Below are 26,505 nucleotides of genomic sequence, written 5' to 3'. Positions count from 1 at the left end.
GATGCAACATTCATAGACTCAGGGACTTGGACTATATTTTATGTGACTGTATTTTACTGCTATCTTATATGTGCTATGTATGCTTAGTACTGTATATGGTTGTGTTTTACACCTTGGTCCTGCTGTTTTGTTTGACTGCATTCATGGGTGTTCATGTATGGTTGAATAACAATTGAACCTGAATGGCAAGTGACCTAACCTCCTTAGAAAGACCTTTGACAAAATCCTCTTATGCAGAATTATGACAAAGACCTTGCTGAGGTCCATGTAGACCAGGGGTCCCCAACCCTTTTTTTGGACCGCAGACCGGTTTAATATTGACAATATTCTCACGGGCTGACCGGTTTTGGGAGGGGGGGGGTGGTGTTCAAGTAGGGTTGCCAACTTTCTCACTCCCAAATAAGGGACAAAAGTAGCAGTCAAATACAGGACACTCGTGTTTACCCCAAGAAAGACTACCATGACCATGAAGCCTTGCGCGGGCACCTATGTGCACATGAGTGTACGTGCCAATTTTTTTTTCTACAACTCGGTTTTGGCTTAATCTTCCCAATTCTGTTGTGAAACTACACTGTACATACATTATTTCTACTTTATATAGGCTGTGTCCTCATCATTTCATTCCTGCTTTTGCTAAATGTTCATATTATTTTAGGTTTTATGTGTTATTTGGTATGATTTGGTAGGTTATTTCAAGTTCAACAGTGCGTGACAGGGAATGAGGAAAGGTGCAACTGACTCATATTGTTTTATATCGCCAAATCATATTGTTTCCTCGTGGCCCAGTAGCACATGCTTTGTGGCCCGGTACCGGTCCACAGCCCGGTGGTTGGGGACTACTGATGTAGACAACATCCATCTGCTTTTCTTCATCAGCATTCTTGGTACCTTAAAAGCTCTTAAGATTTTTAGACATGACCTGCCATGCACAAAACCATGTTGGTTATTTCTAATCAAGCCCTATGTATCCAAATGTTTAAATGTCCTGTCTCTTATATACCTGCCAACAATTAACCCATAACTGACTGCAGGCTCACCTGCCTGTAATTTTCCATCTTGTTCTTAAACCCTTTCTTAAATAACAGAACAACATTAGCTATCCTCCAGTCCTTCGGCACCTTACCCGTGGTAAAAGACGTTTCAGATATCTCTGCCAGAGCCCCTGCAATTTCTGCACTAGCCTTTGACAAAATCTGAGGGGACACAAGGACCTGGGGATTTATCTACTGTATTTCACGTCAAGACAGCAAGTACCTCCTCTTTTGTAATCTCAGTACTGTCAAGATTGTTTAATGTCATTTTCCGTAAACAAATGTAAGGAAAATGAAATAATTGTTACTCCAGATCTGATGAAGTACATAAAACACAAAAGGAAAGAACACAGTCATAATACTAAAAAAACACACGCAAATATACAGTTGCAAGAAAAAGTTTGTGATCCCTTTGCAATTACTAGGTTTCTGCATTAATTATTCATAAAATGTTGTCTGATCTTCATCTAAGTCAATAATCGACAAATGCAATCTGTCTGAACTATAACACACAAACAATTGTACTTTTCATGTCTGTATGAACATTTCGTTTAATCTTTTACAGTCCAGGCTGGAAAAAGTATGTAGAACCTCTTTTTAGTAGCAATAACCTCCATCAAACATTTCCTGTAGCTGCTGATCAGACTTGCACAATGGTGAGGTGGAATTTTAGACCATTCCTTCATATAAAACTGTTTCAGTTCATCAATATTTCTGGGATATCTTGCATGAACAGCCTGCAGGTCATGCCACAGCATCTCAATTGGGTTAAGGTCTGGACTTGGCCTTTCCAAAACCCTGAGGGAGCAAAGCAGCCCCAAACCATGTTGCTCCTTCCACCATGCATCACTGCCTGGTATGGGAACTGTACCTCCCTTAACCTCAGGATCCCAGTGCATCTGTAGTTGTGAACTTCCCATGACTCAGGACATTTACAAGGACAGGTGTGTAAAAAGGGTCTATAGGATCATTGGGGACCCAAGTCATCCTGACACAATCTACTCCAGCTGCTACCATCTGGGAAGCAGTACCGCAGCATAAAAGCCAGGACCAACAGGCTTTGGGACAGCTTCTTCCACCAGGCTATCAGACTGATGAAATAATGTTGATTTGGGTGTACTCTGTATTACATTGACTGTTCTATTTATTATAAATTACTATGATTGCACATGGCACACTTAGATGGAGATATAACAAAGATTTTTACTCCTTATGTACGTGAAGGATGTAAGAAATGAAGTAAATTCAAAATTCAGTTGTGATGAGGTTTTGGTGTTGGTGTGCATTTCCCTTATTCCTCCAAACATAGTGGTGTGCACTTCTGCCAGAAAGTTCAACTTTTGTTTCATCTGTCCTCAGAACATTGCCCAGAAGTGTTGTGAAACATCTAGGTGGCCTTTTGCAAACTTGAGGCATGCAGGTGTATTTTTATGGAGAGCAGTGGTTTCCTCCATGGTGTCCTTCCATGAAGTTCATCCTTGTTCAATGTTTTTCTTATAGTAGACAAAAGAACAGAGACCTTAGCAAGTTCTAGAGATTTCTGCAGGTCTTTTGTTGTTATCACCTCCTTCAGCATTGTATGTTGTGCTCTTGGTGTGATCTTTGCAGGATGCTCACTCCTAGAGAGAGCAGCAACAGTACTGAATCTCCTCCATTTGGAGACAGTTTCTCTTTCTGTGGACTGATGAACACTCGGGTCTTTAAAAATGCTTTTGTACACTGTTCCGGCTTCGTGCATCTCTACAATCCTTCTTCTAAGGTCCTCTGAAAGTTATTCAAGGCATGGTGCACATAATCAGATCTTTCTAGAGAAGAGTAAGCTATGTCAATATCCTGACTTTGTCTTTTTATAGGGCAGGGCACCTCTACAACCCACACTCCATCTCATCTTGTGGATTGGAACACCTGACTCGAAATAGCTTTTATACAAGGCATTACCTCAGAGGTTCACATACATTTTTGAACCTGGACCGTGTTTGTTTAAATGGTGTGCTCAGTATTGACAAGAAAAAGTACAATTGTTTGTGTGTTATTAGGTTAGGCAAATTATGCTTGTCTATTATTGTGACTTAGATGAAGATCAGACCACATTTTATGAGTAATTAATGCAGAAAACCAGAAAATTGCAAAGGGTTCACAAACTTTTTCATGCAACTGTGAATACTTAAGATAGCTTAAATACAGTACGTTGATTTTATGTCCATTAAGTGACACTAGGCTATAGATAAGGTGACTGACAGGAAATAATAAGGTAGTGTTGGTGTTAGTGGGACTTACTATTCACTACTCTTTTGCTTCGGTTTAGTAGTCTCTTTGTCTGACTCCCAAATGAATATAGATACAAAACATCCATTTCTTTTGGCTCCATGCATAGATGACCACGCTGATATTCAAGAGGACCAATTTTGTCCCTTGCTATCCTTTTGCTCTTAATACACCCTTAGAAGCCCTAGGGGTTTTCTTTCACATTGTGTGTCAGAGCAACCTCATATCCTCTTTTTGCCCTTCTGAATTCTCTTTTTAGTGTTCTCTTGCATTTCTTATACTTCTCAAGCACTACATTTGATTCTGATTGCCTCTATCTGATATGCGCTTCCTTTTTCTTTGCCAGAGCCTCTGACTTGATAACCAGGGTTACCTCAACCTGTAAGCCTTGCCTTTATTCTAACAGAGGAACAGAATAGATTCTTACTCCTAATATTTCACTTTTTATGCCCTGTCACTTACTAAACATATCTTTGCTAGAAAGCAACCAATCCCATCCTTGTCTGCTAGATCTCTTCTAACGCCATCAAAATGGACCTTTATCAGATTAGAATTTTAACCTTGGGACTAGTCATATTCTTCTGCATAATTATCTTGAAACTAATGAAATTATGATTGCTTGATCCAAACTATACAACCACAAGTTATTTGTCACCTATCCTCTGTCACGCCCTAAGAGGAGATACAGTATCATGCTCTCTTTAGTTGGGGCTTCTACGCATTTGACAAACTCTCTCCCATTCAATCCTTTTACAGTATGGGTGTCCCAGCCAATATGTTAAAAGTTAAAATCACCAACTATCACAACCATATTTCCTGCAGCTATGTTATCTCTACAGATTTGCCTCTTTAAATGACTGGTAGGTCTATCATATCGTCCCATTCATGTGGTCATTTGTTTTTTATTTCTCAGTTCTACCCATATTGTCTCAGTAGACAAACTGTCCAGTGTGTTCTCTTGAGCAATGCTATTGTGATATTTTCCCTCATGAGTAATGCCATATACATGTGTTAGTTTTACATGGAAGAATAGATAAATTGGTTGTATTGACCGTGGTGTATTTAGACTTTGGTTTACACTGAAGAGGATACTAATCAGAATTTGACCATATGAAATTCGGGTAAATACAGATTGTAATGGTCTGGTTTCCATAGCTAAGGAAGGATAAGGTTGTGATAGACTTACTGTAACAAAGATTTGGCCGAATACTAGGTTCTTGAAGTGGCAGGTTACCTCGAGATGACTGGGTGTATATTTCCTACAGTTTAGAGCAGGGTTCCCCAATTAGTTTTCCACAAGGGCCAAAATGTCCAGGGTTTTTATTCATGGCGCCAGTAAGTTGTTTTATGGGCAGATGTTGTTGCTGCTATGACCATTATTATTATTATTAGTAGTAGTAGTAGTGGTGGTAGTAATAATAATTTAGGCCTGGGATTCTCAAAGCCCATGTTGTAGGTCACACAAGAAAACAAAATGCAGTCTTGAAACAAAATAAGTCCAAAACCAACTATTTAATTATGACTCTAGCTATCACAAGTGTCAGCTGTCCCATTGAGAACTCATCTGGGAATGAACACGCACACACACATACCCCCCCCCCGTTTCTGTTCTTTCATTTAATCTATTTGTTCTTTTTAATTAAGCTATGTAGCATATGAAGTGTAGCTGTAAATGAAATTATCTGTATTGTTGTAATATTATTATATCACAATAAGATTGACAAATGGACAAAAATAAATTGATTCACTCACCAATCAGTGAGGGAAATGACAGCGACAGGATAAGGCAATCCTTCTGATGTTGGGCCTGTATTCTGTTGTGGCAATCCTGAGGCACTGGCCAAGATGTGCATTGGAGAGTCTGTTTCTGTCCTGGTTCTTGATAGAGTGCTTTGAAGAAAACGATGACTCACATATGTACGTGGAGGGGAACAGTGTGAGTAGGAGCATTGCAATAGCTCTCGAGTTTTTGAATTGAGCTTGGGGAACCACGTTGATCCAAGAGTCACTCACCCCAATGTCCTTGTGTTGTGCTTTGAGCAACTCAGATGTTCCCGTTTCCAAGACCTCCATCTGAAGAGATGCCTCATCTATGGAAGGCACCAGCCTTTTGGCCTCTGCAATCCGCTGGCCGACAGCCAAAACGGAGAACGGCTATCTCAGGAAGAGGAGGATGTCACCTGAGAGTTTAGGGGAGCTTTCAAATCATTCCCTGAAGTTTTCTGCCAGGCTCATCACGAAATCCTTCATCACTGGATCCTCCCGCATTTCGTTCTTCTCGCAATGCTCCCGCAGACGTGGAAAGTGGAACTTTCTCCCATGAATGTCTCGCTCCAAAAAGTTCAGCTTTGACTGGAAAGCTTAATCGCCTCGTACATGTCCGCAACAGTGTGGTTGTTGCCTTGTAATTGCAGATTAAGTTGATTTAGATGAGACATGATGTCACACAAAAAAAGAACGTGCTATCACCTTGTTGTCGCTTAAAAAACCTCTTAAATCCTTGGGCTTTTTGGCTCTGGAGGCTGGATAAAAATGACACAAGCTCATCGCGCAGGTCGCACACCCTCTCCAACACAGGGCCTTTGCTCAGCCAGCGAACATCATTATGCAGCAAAAGATCTTTGTGTTCCGCTGACATTTCCTCCAGCAATACTCTGAAAAGGTGATGTTGCAGACTAGAACTCTCATGAACCAAATTTACCAATCTCGTCACAGTATCCATGGTCTCTTTCATTTCCCTGCACAGTTTAGCACACAACACTGATTTGTGAATAATGCAATGAAATGCCAAGAGTCAGACGAAGGGTCTCGGCCTGAAACGTCGACTATACCTCTTCCTAGAGATGCTGCCTGGCCTGCTGCGTTCACCAGCAACTTTTATGTGTGTTGCTTGAAATTCTAGCATCTGCAGATTTCCTCGTGAAATGCAAAGAGTGCTGGGTTAACTGCAGCAAACCTGCTTACCAAGTCCTTGTGTTGTCCCAGCATCGACAGAGCCCCATCAGTGACAACGGACACCATTTTGCTCACATCTAAGCCATTCTTCTTAAAGAAATGTGTTAATTCATTAAAAATTATTTCCCCACTTGTGCGCCCAGGCAAAGGAAGCAAAGTAGCTCTTCCCAAAAGGTCTTCCCATCAAAAAATCTTGCAAACGCAGATAGCTCTTCTGTATTGGTTTGGTCACAGGACAAGTCTATGGCTAGTGATATGGCTTCTGCTTTCTCCAAATCGGTGAGTAGATTGGAAAAACACTCCTCTGCTAAAACTTCTACTCTTGTTGCCGTGTTAGCCGACAATGGCACAGTCTTTAATAGCTCCACAACCGTTTTCTTGGTTTTCTCATCATGATTTAAAACTTCGCCAACCATATCAATTGCACACGTTTTAATCAACTCGGCATCACGCGCTCTACGGGGGTGAAGGTCAAGTGTACAGTGTGGGATGAGGTTAAAATAAATTAGAGCAGCGCGTGCTTTATTTACATGTTATGGCAGGTGCATTCACGTAAATGCCAGTGGGTCGGCGCGGTCCAGACCTGGCCCGCAGTCCACCTATTCGGGTCCTCTGGTTTAGAGGAATGAGCGATGATCACTTTGAAACAAGCAAAAGTCTCATTCAGCATGCCGGGATATATGCCTGGATGATGTGCCCTTATTAGGATGTTTAGAATCAGTATTTGTTATCTAAATTTGGTCATTCAGGATGGAAATGAAAAGAATTTTGTTATTTCAAAGAAAACTAGAAGATATTTACAGTCATCCAACTGAATTGCTGAACATTGGAGACGGAGTGCAATAGATTTATGTTCATATGGGAATCAAAGTATAAAGAGGTAGTGCAGGAAATTGATGCCAAGGTAAAAGATCGACCATGATCTAATTAAACAGTAAAACAGATGGCTGTTATTTTTAATGTTTCCAAAGCAAGGGCCTTCCTAATTTCTCCAGAGTTCAGTGTCCACTCCGCCCACTTTCACCGTGACCACCACTTTTAGTTTGGCTTTGTCAATTTTTGTTGCAGACTGTCAGGTTCAGAAGATTTGTTGGCTTTCTGGTCCCTTTATTACTTCACAGACTTACTAATTATTTTTAACTTCCTCATTTATTGGGCCATTGATGCACTGCTATGTATGGAAGTAAAAGCATAAAATATTCGGTTTAATAGCCCAGATTTAACTTGCTCTATTTCACAATTTCTCCTAAGTAAATCTCTACCCAAATTTAACTTCATTAAAACTCAAAGAAATCTGTTTGTTATGTTTTTGCCAGTTCATTCGCATGGCCAGTTTTACCTTTCTCATCAGTTTTCTCATCATTGCGTTGTGTAGATTTTAAAAATCTGCACAAACCTCGGGCAAATTGCTCAACTTACAGTAGTGTGAGCTCAGTCTTTTAATTTATTATTCAATTTTCTTAGCTCTGGGCAAAACATTTTTCCAGTGGATTTTTTTCCAGATATCTCTGTGTATGTAACACCTTGTGACTTAATCTGTGTAATCGGTTTTAAGTTTGATTATATTTGGATGTCATTGTGAAACAATGTGAAATTAAGAGATTCATGATCAATTCTCTTTTTAATTTCAGAAGATCTAAGCTATTTCTTCAAATTTAAAAACTGCTGTCACTAATGTTTTTTGTTGTTCCTTATTTTTGCATGTAGTTGATTCTATTTTCTGATTGTCGGAGCCTAGAGAAGTCTTGACAATTGTGGTTATGCCATCCCTACTTTTTCGTTCCACAGTTGTTCAAAAAGCCACTTGATTTGCCTTATTCAACTTCAAAACTTGTCCTTTTGAAATCATAATTATCTGTTATTTCTGTTTGTCTTGTTATGGATGCACCTTACAATGACTGAAACTGCCTTTAATCTTGAGCTTTTAGCATTTTTCTGTGTTTGATCATTTTTTGTTGGTGCATTGCAATAGTAAAAGTCTCAGTCCATTCTAGACACAATCTGTTTAACTTTCCTTGTCAGTACACTGCTCTGTAACCTTATGATTACTTCTGTTCTACATGTCCTTGGTCTTTCACAGCATAACTCCATTCTTAGTTCTGCCAATGTCATTTCCCATTCTGGAACTCTGTAGATATTCTTAATCCTTGCATCATATGGGTGATGCATAGCCTTTAAATACTTTTGATAGTTGTTGATTACAATTTCTTTCCCATTAACTCTCCTTCAGCATTTCCTTCTCTGCTCTCTTGAAAAACCTTTTGAAGATGAGGATATCATATGTGTTTTTTTCATTTGTCATGAAAAAAGAAAATATTTCTTGCTTGCTGGTAAAGTTATTAGATGAAGTTCCTGCAACGCTGCATTCTCATTCTCATTTTTGAATGAAATGCAGTCATATATTCTCCCTCCCCATCTTTGACCACTGATCAGATTTCCATATTGTTACACATTTGTACTTAATGAAGCAACTGTGATTGCTTCTGGGATCAAGTGCAATTATAACTATTCCCTTTTCTGATCTGTCCCAATGTTCAAAGCTCCAACTCAGTTCACTGTTGATGTAGTTGTTTGAAACCTCGCTGGTCTCAACTTAAACAGTTATAATACATAATCTGGTCTGCCATCTGTAACAAATCTTTTGTTTCTGGGATTTCAGTTATTTATTTTTAATGTTAGATTATCCACTAAAAATAAATAAATTATAGATGTATTAAGCCATTAGATTTTTGATATGTGTTTAGTCATGGAGTCATAGAATACTGCAGGCTCTTCAACCCACCCAGTCCAGACCGACCCAGTCCCATCTACCTCTACTTGGACCATACTCCTTCAAACCTCTTTCATCCAGCTTCTCAAGTATTACAATTAATCCTGCATCTACCACTCAGACCACGACCACGAGAGATAGGAGCAGAATTAGGCTATTCGGCGTGTCAAGTCTGCTCCACCATTTCATCATGACTGATGCATTTTCCTTCTCAATGCAATTTTCCTGCCTTCTCCCTGTAACCTTTCACACCCTGACTATTCAAAAACCTATCAACCTCACCTTAATTACCTGGCCATATGATCCTCCCTCGTTCTTCTGTATTCGAGCATAGGCCCAGAGCCATCGAAAGCTCCTTATACAATAACCATTTCATTCTCGGAATCATTTTTGTGAACCACCTCTGAATGCTCTCCAAATCAGCATATCCTTTCTTAGAAAGATTCTTCTTACATAAGAATCTGATTCTTGAAAGATCATTACCAATGGCTTCATAATCTCCCCGCTACCTCTTTCAGAACCCTGGGGTGTAGTTTATCTGGTCCAGGTGACTTATCTACCTTTTCAAGCACCTTTTCCCAGTAATAGCAATTGCACTCATTTCTGCTTCTTGACGCTCTCACACTTCCAGCATACTGTTAGTGTCTTCCATAGTAAAGGCAGATCATATTACTATCTCTCCTGTGGGTTTTTCCAGCGGTCCGATATCCACTCTCACCTTAATATTACTCTTCATATATCTGAAAAAAGCTTTTGTATCCTCTTTGATATTATTGGCTAGTTTGCCTTCATATTTCAACTTCTCCCTCCTTATGGCTTTTTTTTATTTGCCTTCTGTTGGTTTTTAAAAGTTTCCCAATCCTCTAACTTACCACTAATTTTTTCTCTGTTATATTCCCTCTCTGTGCCTTTTATGTTGGTTTTGATTTCCCTTGTCAGCCATGCTTGTGTCATCCTGCCTTTAGAATACTACTTCCTTGGGATCTATCTATCCTGCACCTTCCGTGTTTCTTTAGGAAAGTACAGCTATTGCTGTTCTGCAGTTGTCTCTGCTAGTGTCCTCTTCTAATCAACTTTGGCCTGCTACTCTCTCGTGCCTGTATGATTCCCTTTATTCTACTGTAATACTGATATATCCATTAGCTTCTCCCTCTCAAATTGCAGAGTGAATTCCATTATATTATGATCACTCTCCTTTACCTTAAGCTCCCTAATCAAATCCAGTTTATTACACAACACCCATTCCGGAATAGCTGAGTGGGCTGAACCACAAACTGCTCTAAAAAGCCAGTTCGCAGGCATTGTACAAGTACTGTCTCATGGGATCCAGCATCAACCTGATTTTCCCAATCTAATGAAGCTGCATATTGAAATCCCCCAGGACTATTGTAACATTGACCTTTTGACATTACTGCTGGCACAACTTCTACACTTAGTGCCATCAAAAAAAAACTGTACGCACTAAACACAGGTTGAAAATATGAATTGCCTGAAGTTTTTATATGAACTGGAGCAGTAGTTGGTGGAGGCAGTTCATCATGTCCTGCATGCTAATTTGGGTTGCATGAGATCCTCAAAGCTAAGATGCACTCCCTTTCAGTTCACACTGTGCAACCAGTCTAATTTCATCTGCTATTGCTTATTATCTGTTCACATTCCAATGAAGTGTCTTGGGGCATACTGCTATGTTAAAGGTGCTGTCTAGGTGGGAATTCTGTATTGAAAATACAATTCTTCCAACTTTTCATAGTGACATCAATGTTTTAAATATAGAATATAAATTCTTATCACTGGTACAATTATTTGAAAAACTGATTTCTTCATTTGCAGAATGAAGGACACATTCCTAGTTATGAGCATTCATTTCAGAATTTTGTATGAAAAAGAAGGTAGAAATTGCACTGAGAAACTGTTTTGGAATGTTGAATGTTTATCATCAAATTCTTTCACCTATGTATTGGTTTTTAATTGCATGATGTGTCTGGATATATTCATGCTTCATTCAGAATTAAATTTAGAGTAACATGTATTTTATTTCCAGTCTATGAAAATGAGGACCAGTTACTCTGGACTCCCTATTTGCTTCCTGAAAGTACAGTAAAGGAGTTCTTGCATGAAGTAGCTAAGAGATCTGCAGATGAGAAAGGTGTTGGTAGTATACCTGAAGAGACGCATGTAAGGGACAATGAACAGGTGAATATTTACTGAATGATATTTCATTAGAGATAATTTTCGTAGAATCTCCGAAAATATAATTCCAAGTGCATTAGAATAGTAACATTCCCAACTAAATGAAGGAGGTGAGTTAAACAAGAGAAACACTATTTGTCAGAAATTAGAATACTGTATGGAGCAGTTGATTATTATATGGCAATAAACCAGCAATGACTAACTTTTAAAGAGTTAATATAATTTAATAAATACTTTAGAGCAAAATTCTCAACAGAAAGTGGTTAATTATGTCTACCAAGAGATGTTAAAGATAAAAGATTATGATGTTGCCAAAGAAACAATAAGCCTGACATTTGGGTAAGTCTCAGAATTCAGCAAGCAGACTGAAGGATTATTTATTTTTAAAAAGGCAAACTAGAGCACAAGGGGATTCTAGTGAGAGACGACAGATTAAGTGAGTGTACTAGAGAAAGACATGGTCCATAAGACGTAGCAGCTGAATTAGGTCATTTTGTTCATCGAGTTTTTTCTGCCATTCCATCATGGCTAATTTGTTATCCATCTTAACCCCATTCTCTTGCCCTCCCTCCATAACCTTTAACACCCTTACTAATCAGAAACCTATCAATCTCCACTTTAAATATAACCAATGATTCGGCCTCCACATCCGTTTGTGGCAATAACTTCCACAGATTCACAACCCTCTGGCTAAAGGAATTACTCTTCATCTCTTTACTGAAGGTTCACCCTCAGCACATCCACACCATCTAAGCCTTATGTTGGGCTTTGTTATAACAGCGCCAAAGACAATGCAATCTTATAAAAGTAGGATAGAAAGTTAAAATAGCAGGCAACTTTTCTCTCTTTAGCTGCTTTCATTAGTGTATTGAATGGATGACACCTGTAACTTATCCCCGGCGCAACTTTGGCATAGTTCTATCAGAGATACTCCCTTGTAGGCTATCTATCCCTTCCCAATTTCTCTACATGTTAAAACAAGCTTATATTCTCTTTCCTTGTTTTTGACAAAAGGTCTTTGACCTGCAGTGTCTGTTCTGTTTCTCTTTCCACAGATGCTACCTGACCTGCTGAGTGTTTCCAGCGTTTTCTGCACCTACTATGATTTTCATTTCACATTTTGATAAATGATAGGCTTCTATTTTAGGAAGGAACCATATAAGTACAGAAAGTGTCAAAAATGGAAGTATTCAATAGGGGGAGCAAAGAGAGTTTTTTAAAAAAGTGTTACTGGCTAGACCAGCATTAATTATCAAGCATCAAACCTCAGAGATAGCATTATCTGGTAACATAAAAAGTACCGTATAAATCTAAAATAAATTAAAGGTTATCCAATTCAAGGGCGGGACTATTATTTTAATTCTGTTAAGGAAGTGAATACTGGATGAATGAGCAGAATTCTCTGAAATTACCAGAGAGTTTGGGACTGCAATTGCTAAAGAAGAAAATCTGAAGCTAAATAGTAGTGATTAAAGTCCTTTATTTGCCTTGTGTTTAAGGAACAGAAATAAAGGTTGTTATGATAGGCCTTAGTTTGATTCTATGGAAGATATGTTAATTATGTTTGTATATTATTGGAAGTTTATAGAAAATGGTTGAATTTAATATTTCTTAGTAATTTGATTTGGGCTCATTCCCAAGTGTTGATCATCTTCAGCTGGAACTGAAACTGTCCTATATTAGGAATTTTAACTTTTTGAATTGCTTTTGACAGGCACTCTATGAACTTCTAAAATGTAACTACGTTGTTAAAGAAGCACTTGGAAATTACCGTTCAAATATAAAGATTGCACAAGGTAAAAATACTAATATACTTTGTTTAAAAATGCTTTAGTTGTGAACTTAAATAATTTTGGAATTTTTTTGTGGAAATATCAATTTTTATTATCCACAGATGACCAGTCAGCTTGGACAGAAGAGGAATGCAGAAACTTTGAACTTGCTCTTCGACTTTATGGCAAAGATTTTCACCTAATACAAGCTAATAAGGCAAGAAAGATGCAATGATATTTACTTAAATTTGGTTATAATTACTTAATGTTATAATGGATTTACCTACAAATCTCTCATCATAATATTATTTAATTCCATGAACCTGGTGAGATGTAATTTTGTAATTTTGTCATTTATTTGATGTTGAATAAAACCAATTATTATAGTGCCTTGATTAGCACCACCCCATGAAGCACTGATTTGTTACTACTTTTTGGTACTTTTTTAAAAGGAACTACTCAGACTATGTGCAACTGTACTGAGAACTTAGCACAAATTTTTACCCTTTGCTGGTGCTGTTGGTGCTGACAGCTCAATGCAGAGAGGTTGCCATTAAGGACTGTTGCTGAGCAGCTTAAAGGATGCAGTCTCCAAGTACAAATGTTGGGTCATTGCGAGGGACTGTCAGCACCAACTTCATGTCATGACAAAGTACCTCTATGATCTGTCATCGCCACCTGTTGGATTTGATGGAACATGCTATCTCTCCTTGGGCTGCACAGCTTTTCCCAGTACTAACAACTCAACAACCAGCAAACCACACAAAAATGCTGGAGAAACGCAACAGGTCAGGCAGCATCTATGGAAATGAATAATTAGTTAACATTTCATGCCAAGCAGCTTCCATCACAAGAGGCTAATTTGGTGCCAGTGTGTAGACACAGTTTTATCAAGATCTGTTCCCATCAACTTTAATTTTAGCGCCTTGCCCATGAAAATGGTCAGTGTCTTAAGTTTATCGTTGAAAAATACCTATCTAATGTAACTCATTTCTTTTCTGGAATATAAATAATGTAGCCAGAAGAATGACCATGAAAGTAGAAAGTGAAAAAGCTGCAGATGATACAAATCTGAATAAAAACTGAAAATATTGGCACTACTCATCAAGTCCAGCAGTATGTGTGGAGAGAGGTATTGAACGACTGTTCAGATTGATGACTTTTCATCAGAGTTTTAAAAATATATTTTAAACTGAGGGGTGCAGATAACAAGGGAAACGTCTGATACTGTAGAGACCAAGGGAATGAATGACACAAATGACTCTGATTACAGCCAAGAAAGGGTGGTGAAGGCTTGTTACTCTCAGCTGGTCTGTCTAAAGAAGCTATAGGTTGAAGTAGGAACCTGAAAACTCTACACTTTTTTGTTTGACATGTAGATACATCTAAAGAAGTATTTTGTACTAAAGGTACATGAATGTGAGTAAAATGAATTGCTTTGGCAGAAGAGGTTATTTGGCCATTTGATTACTAATTTAATTAGCTCGGCATAACATTATGGGACAAAAGGCCTGTTCCTGGGCTATAATGTTCTATGTTCCATACCTTTGCTTTTTGCCTCCAATCAAGGTGCTTGTTTTTATTTTTAGGTCAAGAATCGCTCTGTAGGGGAATGTGTGGCTTTCTACTACATGTGGAAAAAGTCTGAAAGATACGACTATTTTGCTCAGCAAACTAGATTTGGGAAGAAGAGGTACAATGTTCATCCTGGAGTTACGTAAGTAGATACAGTAAATGATGAGATTGCAGTAGGCAGATAACAGCTGGAAGCTCTTATTGGGAAAGCTGACTTAAGGTAAAGTTAGTTGGTGTTGAGGAACTCATACATCTGCATCTTGACAATCCTGAAGCAGTCTGACCATTTTAATTTTGCTGACTTTCTTGCTTACCTTAAAGGAACTAAACTTTGTCCATTCATTTGAAACCTACAGTAGTTTTTTTTTATTGTAACTTCTAAGTTTCATGTACCTTCATTCCCAGGATCAGTTTTGAAAAAGCAGGTAGGAGCTTGATTTATGTTTGAAAATTCCAACTTAACCTGTATGGTATCATTTTCTCTCCCAAAGCCCGATGAATTTTTCATTTCATTTCATTCATTCAGTCTTTTGATGTTTATTGTTAGATCTCCTTCCAACACTCACTCAGCCAGTATATTCCAGATCATGGAAAAATTGTGTCCCTGGGTTAAATCTTTTTTTCTGTGTCAATCACCTTAAATATGTTGATACCAAAGACTGCAACTGCAGAATCTGGACCAACATGCAAAGAGCTGGAAGAACTCTGTAAGTCAGGCAGGCATGTTTAAAGGGAAGTGGGTAGATGAAGGTTTTACCCTTCATCTGGAGTCAAAGTAAAGGAAAGATAGCCTGTAAAAAAAGTGGGTGAAGGGTGGAGATGATAGGCAGAGGAAGAGGGGACAGTGGAAGTGTCATCAGAAGCTGGGAAGTGATCAGTGGAAGTGAAAAAGGGCTGAAAGAGATGGGAGAGGAAGGTGGAGCATGAGAAAAGGGAGGGAGACCAGTGAGTGGCAGGTGTGGGTGATGGACAAATGGAGAGGTAGAAGGGGAAAGAGATTATAGTGTCATAGAGCACTCTTGCACAGAAACAAGCCCGTCGGTCCATCTAATGAATGAATGAATGAAATTTATTTCGGTCAGTACAAACATAACAAAAAGCATAATTTTCAACAATGATTTCATAGGACAAAATTACAACAAAAAAACATAGATGTTCTTAAAAACAGACCGAAAGGGTGTAGGCTGAAGCGTCAGCTTATTACGCCTAACCCTCTTACTTATACAATAACATATTTGGTGTCAATCATCACATCAAAACAAAAAATTTCATAATCTTTTAACACAAAATCTAATTCCAAGTATCATTTATTTACATTACTCCCATTCATTTTAAATCATGTGTTTTATATTTGTTCATTAAATTATCTTTAAGTAATTTTTTAAACTTGTTAAGTGTGGTGCATGTTTTTAAATTCTCACTACAACTGTTCCATAGATTCACCCCTCTGACTGAAATACAATGATTTTTTAAATTTGTTCTTATCCTTTGTTTTTGAAATATACATGTTCCTCTCAAATCAGGTTGACTTTCTCTCATTTTAAAAAAACCTTTGGATACTTTGTGGTAGCTGTCCATTTTTTACTTTATACATAATTTGCATTATTTTAAAATCTACGAAATCTCTGAATTTTAAAGTGTTTAGTTGAATAAATAGTGGATTGCTTGGTTCATAATAACTTGTCTTATTTACAATTCATATGACTTTCTTTTCGAGTAGAAAAATTGAGTTTGTATTTGTTTTGTATATATTTCCCCATACTTCTACACAGTAAGTCATGTGTGGAACTGTAACTGAACAGTATAATGTATACAAAGATTCCTGATTTAAGAAATCATGTGCTTTGTACAGTATTGCAACAGATTTTGACATTTTTGCTTTGACATAATTTATATGTGGTTTCCAGCTTAATTTATTATCTATTACCACTCCTAAAAATTTTGTTTCAGATACCTTATCAATTTCAACATCATTTATTCTAAGTTTACTATACGAGTTTGGTACACAGTTTCCAAATATTATGAATTTAATTTTACTTAGATTCAGTGATAATTTGTTAGTATCAAACTATTTCTTTATAATTTCTAGTTCTTTCTCCACTATATCCAAAAGTTGTTTCAGATGTTTCCCATTACAAAATATAGTTGTATGATCAGCAAATAATATACATTTTAATGTCTGAGAGACTGTACATATATCGTTCATATACAAAATGAACAGCAATGGACCAAGCACTGAACCTTGTGGAACCCCACAAGTTACCCTCAAAAGTTATGAATTCGAGTTGTTTATATGTACATACTGATACCTGTCTTCCAAATAACTACTTAACCAGTCATGTGCTACCCCTCTAATACCATATCTTTCTAATTTTGTTAATAATAATTTATGGTCAATGGTGTCAAGTGCTGTTTTTTAAGATCAAGGAATATTCCCATTGTGTATTCATTTCTTTCTATAGTATTTGATATTTCTTCTAAAAAATCTATTAATGCTATTGTAGTGGTTCTGTTTTTTCTGAAACCATATTGCTGTTCACAGAGTATATTATGTTTTGTTATAAAATCATTTAACCTTCTTACAAATATTCTTTCCAATATTTTGGAAAACTGTGAGAGCAAAGAAACTGGTCTGTAATTTGAAAATACATGTTTATCTCCAGCTTTGTATATTGGAATGACCTTGGCTGTTTTCATTTTACTGGGAAATTTTCCAACAGTCAAAGACTGATTGCAAATATGAGTCAGTGGTTTCACAGCACGGTCAATGATGTTTTTAATTAAATATATATCATATCCATTCCAATCTGTTGATTTCTTGCTCTTTGATTTATATACTATATCAATTATTTCTTTTTCCTCAGTGCTCTAATAAACATAGTGTAATCTGTATTTAACTGTTCTTCTGACTAGTCTCGTCGACCGTAGCCCTCAGTACCCCTCCCATCCATATACTTATCCAAGTTTCTCAAAACTGTTACAGTCGAATTGTATCCACCGCTTTAGCCTGGCAGCTTGTTCCACACTCGCACCACCCTCAGAGGTTCACTCGATTGGGCAATTGAGTCAAGGTGGTTTTTAAGGAGAGAAAAACAGGACAGAGGCGGAGCAGTTACTGGAAGTTGGAGAATTTGGTGCACCAGGCTGTAGACCAGTGGTCCCCAACCACCAGGCCGCAAGGAAACGGTATGATTTGGTGGTATGATGAGTAAAAAACAAACATCGCTTGAGAGTTTAGAAGAGGTGGTAGGGGACATAAAAGGCCTAACAATGATGATAACGCAGAGACAGCTGAGGCCAAGCCTGCAAAAAAAAAAGCTTCCTTCAACAGAAAATACAACGAGTTGTACATAAAATATGGCTTTAATGCGACAGGTGACTCACACGCTCCAAGCCCCCTGTGTGTGATATGTGGAGACAAGCTGTCTAATGAGGCAATGAAGCCCTCAAAACTGCTTCGGCACCTTGAGTCCAAGCACCTTGCACTTAAAGACAAACCCGTTGAGTTTTTTGAGCGGAAAAAAACGTGAGCAAGCAGGACAGAAGCAAGTGCTGAGAGTCACCACCTCCACAAATGCTGCTGCTCTGAGAGCGTCGTACTTAGTGGCTAGCCATATTGCTAAGGCTAAGAAACATCTGTTTGAGCAGCTTTGCGAGGAAATGGATGCTAAGCGGGATTTTCTGCAATAAAACTAAATTGCGGAATAGATTGGACACAAGGAACCCCCTTCGAGTATCAGTGTCTCCCATCACCCCTCGATGGCACCGTCTCGTTGCAGGGAAACAAGCCCAGGGTTCCCACTGATTCAGTGATATTGGTGTGTTGCAATGATTTTATATGTTCATACGAGGAAAATATGCGCTGTGTGATTAATATTAAATTCGTTAGATAAAACCTTTTAGAAACGAAATTGAGTGTATTAGCCACTTGCAAGTGACTTATAGTTGACATCACCTATATTCTGGTTGTGATTATACCCCCCCCCCCGGGTCAGCCGGTCCGCAGGAATATTGTCAATATTAAACCAGTCCGCAGTGATAAAAAGGTTGGGGACCCCTGCTGTAGATTACCAAGGCAGAGTATAAGATGCTATTCTAATCTGCATTTAGCTTAACTTTGGTGATAGTGGAGGCTGAGGACAGACTGCTTTGCCTCACATCTTCATTCTGTCTGCTGTGCCACCTGAATCTCCTTATGGCAGGCCTTTTTCATTCACTTCCTCATTCCCACACCTATACATCTGTCTTTGATATGTCTCTCTTCACATTCATCCCACTTCCCAACATTGTATTTTGCAAGTCTTCCAGCAAACTGCAATTATGTCTTGCATTCCCCATACATGTAAACTACCCCCCATATCCAAGAAGAGTGACAGATTGTGGTTGCAGCCTGACTTTGCCACGTTGAGGACTACCTAGCTTTTGATACATAAAGCTGAACTAACTACTAGCTCAGAATTAGGTGCCTGGGATAATTTGATTTTCAACAGTTGAACAAATTAGTTTAGTCTGTTTCTTTTGAAGATAGGGGAGCAAATTCATTCTACAGACTATGTTTTTTCCTACATTGACATTTTGTGTCTATCATATCTTTGGTACGGGATAGGTGTAACTACCACATAAATCTACACGTAACTAGTCCAATATGATCCACTGTGTGAGCAGTAAACTTCGTTACATACTTGCTTGCATATGTAGTTGTTGTTTCCGCTATCAATGATGTATACCCGTTGTGATAAGGAGTGAAATCCCCCCCCCCCCCCCAGCTTAGCTGCATATGCTTGGTTCCAGTGCCACGGTAGTTGTAACCTGAGATTCACCTGATTGGAGTAGATTTCCATCAATATCAATACCAAATGGGTCTTCTATGTCCTAATGATCTTAAAGCTCCTTGCTGCAGAATGTCCACCAGTATTTAATTGTGGTGTCTAAGCCATATGTTAGCAGCATTTTTTCCAATATTGAAGAAACCAAAGCCGCGTACAGCGTGTGGTATAAAGTTAAAGATTGTGTTCTTGTTAACATGGACTGGAATATTTCAGAATTGCCGTATTGCCATCTATGGAGTCCAGAACTGCATTTGCTAACGCATCACAGGCTGCTGTGTAGTTACTATGTAGTCCACAAACTTTGTAGTAAAATTATTTATTTTAGTTAGGGTATCTTCTGTGAGAGATATATTGTTTCATTTCCTCTCAAATTCTGTCTCTTGAGCTTTCAACACACTCAAAACACAGCTTAGGAAGCTGTCCAGTCGGCAGCTGAAAATCCTATATGTGGTTGAATAGGTGTCTGGTGGCCATATCCATGAGGTACAATGAATAGCCCAGGAAGCACACAAGGCCTGACCTCATGGTGCAACACCAAGAGGTTCTTTAATGCTTGTGGCTTCCCCACTCGCCCCCACACAGATCATAGCAAAATACAAGCATAGTTTAAAAATTGCATGTTACCATGATAGTGAAGAGTACCAAAACTGTGCATAACTCAGTTTCAGGTATATTATCACTGACATATCTTGTGAAGCCAAGGAAAGACGTCGGGAGTAAACCCTGAGGAAGAAGTCCAGAGCCAGGGTCCCTAAGGCAGCTTAATGTTGCTTACAACTTCACCTTGCCCTTCCTTGGACTACATCAGTGACGTGGAGAGGGGGAGCCCACTGCATGGGCAACAGCCAGTTCTTCAAATCTTCCCGCCCAGGCTTGTGCCCTGGAGAGGACACAGTCCACCAGAGGCTCAAACCCATGATCCCCTGGGATCAACGGCTGCCTACATCTTGTGAAAGTAGTTTTTGCCGCAGCAGTAGTCCAATATATTAAAGTTATTATAAACTACAATAAGAAAAATATAAAAATTAAATAATTAGTGCAAAAAGAGAGTAAAATAGTAAGGTACTCTTCATAGATTTATGGACCATTCAGAGATCTGATGGCAGAAGAGAAGAAGCTTTTCCTAAAATGTTGAATGTGTGTCTCTCAGACTCCTCTTTGGTGGTAATGAGATGAGGGCATGTCCTGGGTGGTGAGGGTCCTTAATAATGGACGCTACCTTCTGAGCCTGTCTTGTATGGTGGGGAGGCTTGTGCCCATGATGGAGCAGGTTGAGCTATTATTATATTATTGATTATTGTATTGTTCAATATTTCTGCAAATTTCTTTTGCATTTTATTTTAACCTTATGTTAATATTTTCCCTTTATTAAGCATAATTTAAAACTTCTTGACTCTTTCCACCAGATGTGCCTCTGTTTATGCTGAGAATCCTGTGGCTTATTTTGAACCTTGTTGATTGCTTGAAAGCAGTTAGAGATGTCATTCCTATTAGGGTATTTTATTGCATTGATTAGCAAACTTGGCAATTGCTTTCTCAATAAGTAACCAATAATTGAAGTATTCTAGCCTTTTCTCTCTACCGATTTTCATTTTTTTTAAAGTAAAAATTGTTTCTTCCATACCCAACATTTTAAAAGATCACACAGGGCAAATTAAGCACTGAACCAGCTCTGCCTTGCTTTTTGTCAGCTAATAGTTTTTGAGAATCTGTATTATCTATTCCTGGTCCAGTTGTTTTTAGTATGTGGAGTGAAATAACTATTTTCTATTGTATGTGAGAAGTTTCCTAAACAAAAGTAATTGTTTCCTAACATCAGTAACTTTAAGTTGATTTCAAGTTTTCAAATATGGTATCCTAGTTATTTACTACTGTTTCATGTTTGGTGTTTAGTACCTTTTGTTTATATGGATCTTCTCTGCAAAATATAATATGGTCAAAATTTGTATACTAAAATCACGAGACCCTTGTTTTGATAGGTGTCATAAAGCACAGCACAAATACTGTATGGATCTACCCTATTTTTGTTCCTTTTCAAATACCTTTCCTAGTCCCTTTTAAAAGCTGCACGAACATCTGTCAACGTTTCAGGCTATGCTTTCCAGATCACAAGAATTATGATTTTTTTTATAAAATTCTTAATTTCTTTTGAAATTACTTTAAATCTTTATCCTACAGTTATCGATAAACCTACTAGTGAACCATTTTCCCCTCATTTACTATTCCAGTATCCTAATATAATTGTAGATACATGGGCAAAGAAGTGACAGATAGAGTATTGTGTAGGGAAATACATGGTCATGCACTTTGATAGAAGAAATAAAGACATAGACTATTTTCTAAATGGGAAGAAAATTCAGAAATCAAGTGTGTAAAGGGACTTGAGAGTTTTTGTGCAGGATTCCCTAACAGTTAACTTGTAGGCTGAGTTGGTAGCGAGGTATAAAAGACAATGTTAACATTCATTCCAAGAGGACTAAAATATAAAGGCAAGGATGTAATCCAAGACTTTATAAGGCATTGCTCAGACTGCACGTGGAATACGGTCAGCAGTTTTGGGCCCCTTATGTAAGAAAGGATATGCTGATAGTGGAGAGGCTCCAGAGTGGATTCGTGAGATTGATCCTGGGAATGAAAGGGTTAATATATGGGGAGCATTTGGTGGCTTTGGCCTGTCTCATTGCAACATGAAAGGCCTACAGAGAGTGAATGTGGAGAGGATGTTTCCTGTAGTGGGAGAGTCTAGGACTAGAGGGCACAGCTTCAGAATAGGGCAGCCCTTTCGACAGAGATGGGGAGGAATTTCTTTTGCCAGAGGGTGGTGAATCTGTTGAATTCATTGCCGCAGATAGCTGTGGAGGTCAAGTAACTGGGTATATTTAAAGTGGATGTTGATAGGTTCTTGATTAGTAATGGCGTCAAAGGGTGAAGGAGAATGGGGTTGAGAAGGATAATAAATCAGTCATGATGGAATGGTGAAGAAGACTCAATGGGCCAAGTGGCCTTATTCTGCTCCTATGTCTAGTCTATGGTCTTATTAGCTAAGAGTATTTTCCACTGTGCAGAAGCTTTAAATATGTGTGTGTGTTGGCAGATCTGGTGAATAATCATCATCATCATAATTGGATTTAAACTTTTTATTATACACTAATGTAATTTCAGAACTTTTCTTTTTAAGGGATTACATGGATCGCCTTGTAGACGAGGCTGAGATGGGAATGTTAAGTCGATCAATACATTCTCCATCTATTTGTTCTTCTGTCAGTAGACCTGAACCAATTTCTGATCAGCATAGTCTAATGAGCTCTGGACACGAGTTTTCTGGTAAGAAATTTGATATCATTTGCAAGCAATGGTTATTATCTAAGAAATCAATATACTTGAATATGAAAGCGTTTGAACTTTTACAATACAAGTAAGTTTTATACTAATAGAGCTTGTGTCCAAGCTTTTATCTTTGTGACAAAACGATGCATAACATTGTGATTCAAGCAGTGACACCTCTGTTAATTTGCATATGTCTAGATTTTATGCAAAGCTCGGCATCATGTTCAGGAACTTTCCTGTTTATGATTGCTCATTCCAATTCCCCAGGCTCTTCGGTAAGAATCTAAGTCAGTATAGGACTGTTGTTTGATCTTGGATAACTGGATTCCAAGAACTTATTAATGTTCTTGTTGATGGAAGGATCAAGAAATGAGAGATACAGAAAGTGTTTGGTCGAGAACCAAAAATGACATGAGGAAAATGTTTGTGTTTAAGTTCAGGAATGCATTGCTAGGGATAATAGTAGAAGCAGATTCAATTGAACTATTCAAAAGAGAGCTGGATAAGTACCCAAAAGGAAAGAATATGCAGAACCATGGGTAAAATCAAGGGGGTGTGTCTTGCTGGAAGCTTATATGAAGTGGACAGGCCAAATGGCCTCTTTGTACCACCTTCATCCTGCCATCCAAATTTTCTCTGTGGATAACCCCTCCAATGTATCTTCTGAGTACTGTTGTGATATTCTCCGTAATCAGTAGTGCAATCATTCCATTTTTTTGCCCCTCCCCCCCGTATCATATCTAAAATAACAAAACCAGAAACACTGAGCTACCAGTCCTGTATTTCTGTAACCACTTCTTTGTAATGACAACTCTATAAGACTTACGTTCCAATCTACATTGCTTCCTATACCAATACTATTTATGTTGGCAAACTTGGATAAACTCTTTGCATTCACTACGTCCTGAATATTTATACTGAAATATTAAGGCATCCATTACAGCGGAAATGGCAAGCAGTTACCCAGTCATCTATTTAATAAGATATGTACAAGTATGCTGATGGGATTCTATGATAGGCCACCAAGAGATGGAGGAACATCTATGTTGACAGATTATGGACAGGTTCTGAAACTACAGGGTTGGCATGAGTAGGGGAACTTCAACTTCCCCAGTATAGATCGAACCTTTCTTAATACAAGAAACAGACGGGATGGGATTTCTTCAGTAAATCTAAGAGATTGGTTGGTTCTTGAATAGTTAGGGCATCAGAGGTTACAGGGAGGATGCAGGAAAATGGGATTCAGGAGGATAATAACCAGCCATGACGGAGGGGCCTATTCCGTGCTGTATCTCAATAAATACATTTTTAAAATTGTGCACCTTTGCACAAAAACACAAGGACAGCGGTGCTGAACAGTGGTGCAAATGCTCTGGATTGATGAGTCAGGACGCTGTTTGTCTGAAGAAGAGTTGGAGAGTGCTACAGAGTTGAGTGTCTGCAGTCAACAGTCAGCACTGTGGAGTCTGCAGTCTGGAGTCTGAGTGTCTGCAGTCAACAGTCAGCACTGTGGAGTCTGCAGTCTGGAGTCTGAGTGTCTGCAGTCAACAGTCAAGCACTGTGGAGTCTGGAGTCTGAGTGTCTGCAGTCAACAGTCAAGCACTGTGGAGGTTTCCTGTAGGTTTAGTCACATTTTTACAAATGGAGTCGGTGATGGGTCAGAATTGACGGAATTCTAAATTCTTGGAGGTACAAGCAGGTGCTGATCCATCGCGTAATACCACCAGGGAGGCATCTGATCAGTCCCAACATCATTCTGCAGCTGGACAGTGACCCCAAACACATGGCCAAGGCCATAAACAACTACCTTCAGTGAAAAGAAGAACAAGGAGTTCTACAACCAGGCAGTATGGCCTCTACAGAGATCTGATCTCAACATCATTGAGGCTGTCTGGGATTACCTGGAGAGACAGAAGCAAGTGAGACAGCCAAAGTCTGCAGAAGAATGGTGGCAAGTTCTCCAAGATGCTTGGAACAACCTACCAGAATTGATGCGGTTTTAAAGGCAAAGGGTGGTGGAGTTGTGGTATGTGTAATGAATTATCAGAGAACACCGTGGAATGTAATCAGTTGTTATATCCCATGGTGTTCTTTGATAATTCCTTACACTGTCCAAGGTTACAGTTAGGGTTTAATTTGGACAAGTGTGAAGTATTGCACTTTGGGAGGTCAAGTGAACAGTGAAAATTATAGACTTAATGGTAGACACCTTAATAGCATTGAGGTACAGAGGGATCTTGCAATCCAGGTCCTTAGTTCACTGTGCAAGTGGATAAGGTGGTAACAAAGGCATTTCAAATGCTTACCTTCATTGGTAGAGGTGCTGAGTATGAGTAAGGAAGTGGTGCTGCAGCTTAAGAGAAGTCTAGTCAGACTGTACTTCTCCATTGTAGAATAAAAACCATCATAGAATCAATGAAAGACCGCACCAACTTGGGTGTTCAACCATTGTGCAAAAGACAACAAACTGAAAATACAAAAGAAAGAAATAATAAATAAATAAGCAATAAATATTGGGATCGTGAAATGAGTCCTTGAAAGTGTTTGTGAGAACATTTCAATGATGGGGCAAGTGAAGTTGGATGAAGTTATTAGACCATACGACATAGGAACAGAATTAGGCTTTTTGCCCCATCGGGTCTGCTCCGCAATTCAATCATGGCTTATCCTTTTTTCCCCTCCTCAGCCCCACTCCCCAGCCTTCTCCCTGTAACTTTTCATGCCGTGTCCAATCAAGAACCTATCAAGCTCTGTCTTAAAAATACCCAACAACCTGGCCTCTGGAGCTGCCTGTGGTAATATATTCCACAAATTCATCATCCTCTAGCTAAAGAAATTTCTCTGCATCTCTGTTTTAAATGGATGCTCCTCTATCCTGAGGCTGTGCCCTCTCTTCCCCCCCCCCCACCCCCGCAAATGGGAAACATCCTTTCCACATCTTCTCTGTCTAGGCCTTTCAATATTTGAAAGGTTTCAGTGAGATATCCCCTCATCCTTCTAAATTCCAGCAAGTACAGATAATGAGCCATCAAATGGTCTTCATATGAAAAACCTTTTATTCCTGGAATCATTCTTGGGAATCTCCTCTGAACCCTTTCCAATGCCACACCTTTACTTCGATGAGGAGCTCAAAATTGTTCACAATACTCAAGGTGAGACCTCACCAGTGCCTTATAAAGCCTCAGCATCACATCCCTGCTCTTGTATTCTCGACCTCTTGAAATGAATGCTAACATTGCATTTGCCTTCCTCACCACCGATTCAACTTGCAAGTAAACCTTTAGGGTGTTCTGCACAAGGACTCCCAAGTCCCTTTGCATCTCAGATTTTTGGATTTTCTCCCCATTTTAGAAAATAGCTTGCACATTTATTTCTTCTACCAAAGTGCATGACCATGCATTTTCCAACATTGTACTTCATTTGCAGCTTTCTTGTCCAATCTCCTTATCTGTCTAAATCCTTCTGCAGTCTGCCTGTTTCCTCAACACAACCTGCCCCTCCACCAATCTTCATATCATCTGCAAACTTGGTAACAAAGTCATCTATTCCATCATCTAAATCATTGATATGTAGCATAAAAAGAAGTGATCCCAACTCCAACCCCTGCGTAACACCACTGGTCACTGTCAGCCAACCTGAAAAGTATCTCTTTATTCTCGCTTGCTGTCTCCTACCAATCAGCCAATGCTCTAACTGTGCTAGTAATTTTCCTGTAATACCATGGGCTCTTAACTTGGTGTTAACCTCATGTATGGCACCTTGTCAAAGGCCTTGTCTGAAAGTCCAAATAT

General features: G+C 38.8%; 1 protein-coding gene across 4 annotated transcripts in view; it reads left to right on the top strand.

Annotated features, from left to right (window-relative positions):
* Nucleotides 1–26,505, top strand: part of LOC134343967 (mesoderm induction early response protein 3-like) — a 72,684-nt gene that overhangs the window by 30,726 nt on the left and 15,453 nt on the right. For all 4 annotated transcript variants that reach the window (XM_063042954.1, XM_063042955.1, XM_063042956.1 and 1 more), the window contains 5 exons: nt 11,063–11,214; nt 12,926–13,007; nt 13,106–13,200; nt 14,573–14,700; nt 22,566–22,711. In XM_063042954.1, coding sequence (XP_062899024.1) covers nt 11,063–11,214; nt 12,926–13,007; nt 13,106–13,200; nt 14,573–14,700; nt 22,566–22,711 — 603 coding nt within the window. The remainder of the gene's footprint in view (nt 1–11,062; nt 11,215–12,925; nt 13,008–13,105; nt 13,201–14,572; nt 14,701–22,565; nt 22,712–26,505) is intronic.

Source organism: Mobula hypostoma, chromosome 3 (assembly GCF_963921235.1).
Source record: "Mobula hypostoma chromosome 3, sMobHyp1.1, whole genome shotgun sequence".
Lineage (NCBI taxonomy): Eukaryota > Metazoa > Chordata > Chondrichthyes > Myliobatiformes > Myliobatidae > Mobula > Mobula hypostoma.
This window is presented reverse-complemented; position numbering and strand designations above follow the sequence as displayed.